This window comes from Helobdella robusta (genome assembly GCF_000326865.2).
Source record: "Helobdella robusta unplaced genomic scaffold HELROscaffold_125, whole genome shotgun sequence".
Lineage (NCBI taxonomy): Eukaryota > Metazoa > Annelida > Clitellata > Rhynchobdellida > Glossiphoniidae > Helobdella > Helobdella robusta.
Genome location: NW_008703686.1, coordinates 9923 through 12581, shown reverse-complemented (window position 1 = coordinate 12581; position 2659 = coordinate 9923). Strand labels below are relative to the sequence as shown.

General features: G+C 41.3%; 1 protein-coding gene across 1 annotated transcript in view; it reads right to left on the bottom strand.

Moving 5' to 3' along the window:
• Positions 1–118: 118 nt before the first annotated feature.
• The window catches only part of HELRODRAFT_183923 (hypothetical protein), a gene marked incomplete at both ends in the record, with an annotated part of 9606 nt that continues 7065 nt past the window's right edge, over positions 119–2659 (bottom strand). Inside the window, 6 exons of the mRNA XM_009013928.1 lie at positions 119–206; positions 537–618; positions 842–958; positions 1057–1108; positions 1272–1419; positions 2316–2412. Of these exons, the coding sequence (XP_009012176.1) occupies positions 119–206; positions 537–618; positions 842–958; positions 1057–1108; positions 1272–1419; positions 2316–2412 (584 nt within the window). The remainder of the gene's footprint in view (positions 207–536; positions 619–841; positions 959–1056; positions 1109–1271; positions 1420–2315; positions 2413–2659) is intronic.

Here is a 2659-nt window from a genome sequence, read left to right as displayed (position 1 = left end):
CACACACACACGCACGCACAAATATAAAAGCACACTCACAAAAACACAAATGCTAAGAAGCATTCTATCATTTTAAGCAGAACTTCCACCACCATCATCTTTATTTTTAATATTGTTGTTATTGTTGTTGTTGTCGATGTTGTTGTTGTTGTTGGATTCTTCTGAAACTGGACTTGCCATGAGAGGGGATGTGGGACCGGATATTCCTGATAATGATGATGACGATGATGATGATGACGACGATGATGAAGAGCCACATATTTACATAGCGCTTCACTTGAAAAAGACCTCTGGAGATACGCTCCAACGCAGAAGACGGAGCAGTTGCTCACTTTTCATAAAAGCAAGTAACATAATCATCATGTTCCTTGCTTCTGGGGCCGGAGTGGGTAAACTTTTTGCCGTGAGGGGCGCATTGAGAGCTATTTTACCCTTTAAGGGCCGCATATTTACTTGAATAGCAAATTATTTTGACCAGGAGGAGAATTTTTTAAGATTTTTGGTTCCTTTTTTGGTCAAAATGTCTGTCTGGCGACCTTTTATCGGCGAATAAGGTCTCGCGGGCCGCATAAAATAGCTTTCCCGTTAAATAGGGCCCGTAGTTTGCCCACCCCTGTTCTAGGGCAAGTGAAAAAGGGAATTTTTGTGCGTTCGAACCAGGTTACTGCAACGAGAGAGGCAGACGCTTTGCCACTACACGCACCGCTTCTATCCCATTACAGTAGTTATTATGAAGTAATTATAACAATATCAACCAATAATAATAAGAAGAAGAAGAAGAAGAAGAAGGGAAAGTATGATATGAGAAAAAGAAAAATGACAAAAGCGAGAGAGGGTTGACCTTCAGCGATGTTGTGGCGCTGACAGGCGGGCAGGTCGTATTCGACCATGGACATTGACCTGACCCTGAGAGGAGGGGGCACGGTGCGTGACATGTTGTGCATCGGCAGGCTGGAAACTGGGTGGTGGGGATAATGATGATGGTGTGGTTGTTGTTGGTGGTGATGATGATGACGATGATGATGATGGCGATGATGGTGACGAGAGTTTTTTCACCTAGCCCTAATCCTTGAAGGAAATATTGAAGACTCTCTGCCAGTTTGTCAGGCTGTCGGTTGGATGAATTAAATTAAATTAAGTTAAATTACTACTACAACTATTATAACCGCTACTAACTCTACTATTGCTACTACTGCTACAAATTCTACTACTACTGCTACCACTACTGCTACCACAACAGCAGCTACTACAGCTACTACAACAGCTGCTACCTTTTCTTCGAGGATGTTGGCAACTCCGGCGACTTCGATGAATTCCACCTTACCCTTGTCGCAGCATGTTTTCAGGATGGACTGGTGGAGGGCCCTCGTTGTACCGTTGAAGACAGACTTTTGTCCAGTTATTAACAGGACTGGACATCTGAAGAGTGAAGGAGTGAAAAAGCGAGTGGGTGAAAGAATGAGTGAGTGAGTGAAAGAATGAATGAATGAACGAACGAGTCAAACAAACTAACAAATGATTTGTCAATGGAACGAATGCTCTAAAAATAAAACTAATTAAAAAGCAAACAAATAAACGAACGAACGAACAAATAAATGAGTTATTGCATGAATGAAAGAGGACACGACAAATGAATGAATGAATAAATGAATGAATGAATGAATGAATGATTGATTGAATGAATGAATGTATGTATGTATGAATGAATGAATGAAAGAATGTATGAATGGATGTATGAATGAGTGAGTGAAATGATCAAACGAATGATTGAGAGAAGGAGCAAACGAATAAAAAAACGAATGAAGACACATCGGCCAGTTTCATTGAAACTGCAAGGCAATTACATCGCGGAGCACATGATGATGGTGAGGATGATGACGATGATGATGAGGAGGAGGAGGACGATGATGATAATGATGACGATGGTGACAATGATGATGATGATGATGATGAAAGCTTGTGTGAAGAAATGAATACATACATACATACAAACAAACAAACAAACACTTACTTCAATTTCTTTATGTTGTCAGCAATGTTGGATCGTCTGTAATGTAAATAATATTATTAATGTCAACCAACCAACCAACCAACCAACCAACCAACCAACCAACCAACAAGCCAACCAACCAACCAACCAACCAACAAGCCAACCAACCAACCAACCAACCAACCATCCAACCAACCAACCAACCAGCCAACCAGCCAGCCAACCAACCAACCAACCAACCAGCCAGCCAGCCAGCCAACCAACCAACCAACCAACCAGCCAACCAACCAACCAACCAACCCATCAGATGGCAAACCTCAAAAACGCCTCGACGAATTTCTTCAAATTTTTCGGATTGGCCTTGTGCCTTAGGATTTCCTGATAGCCCTCGATGGCTGCTTTCAACTGGTCGGAATCTTTCGCTTTTGAAAACTACACCACCATAATAATAATAATAATAATAATAATAATAATAATAATAATAATCATTATCATCATCGTCGTCGTCATCATCATCATCGTCGTCCGTCGAGAGTAATAAACGAGGGAACATCATCAGCGAAAAATAGTGAGGAGGAAATAAAAATATTAATAACATGCCAGCGATGGTGATGATGATGATGGCGATGATGGTGATGATGATGGTGGTGGTGATGATGGTGATGATGG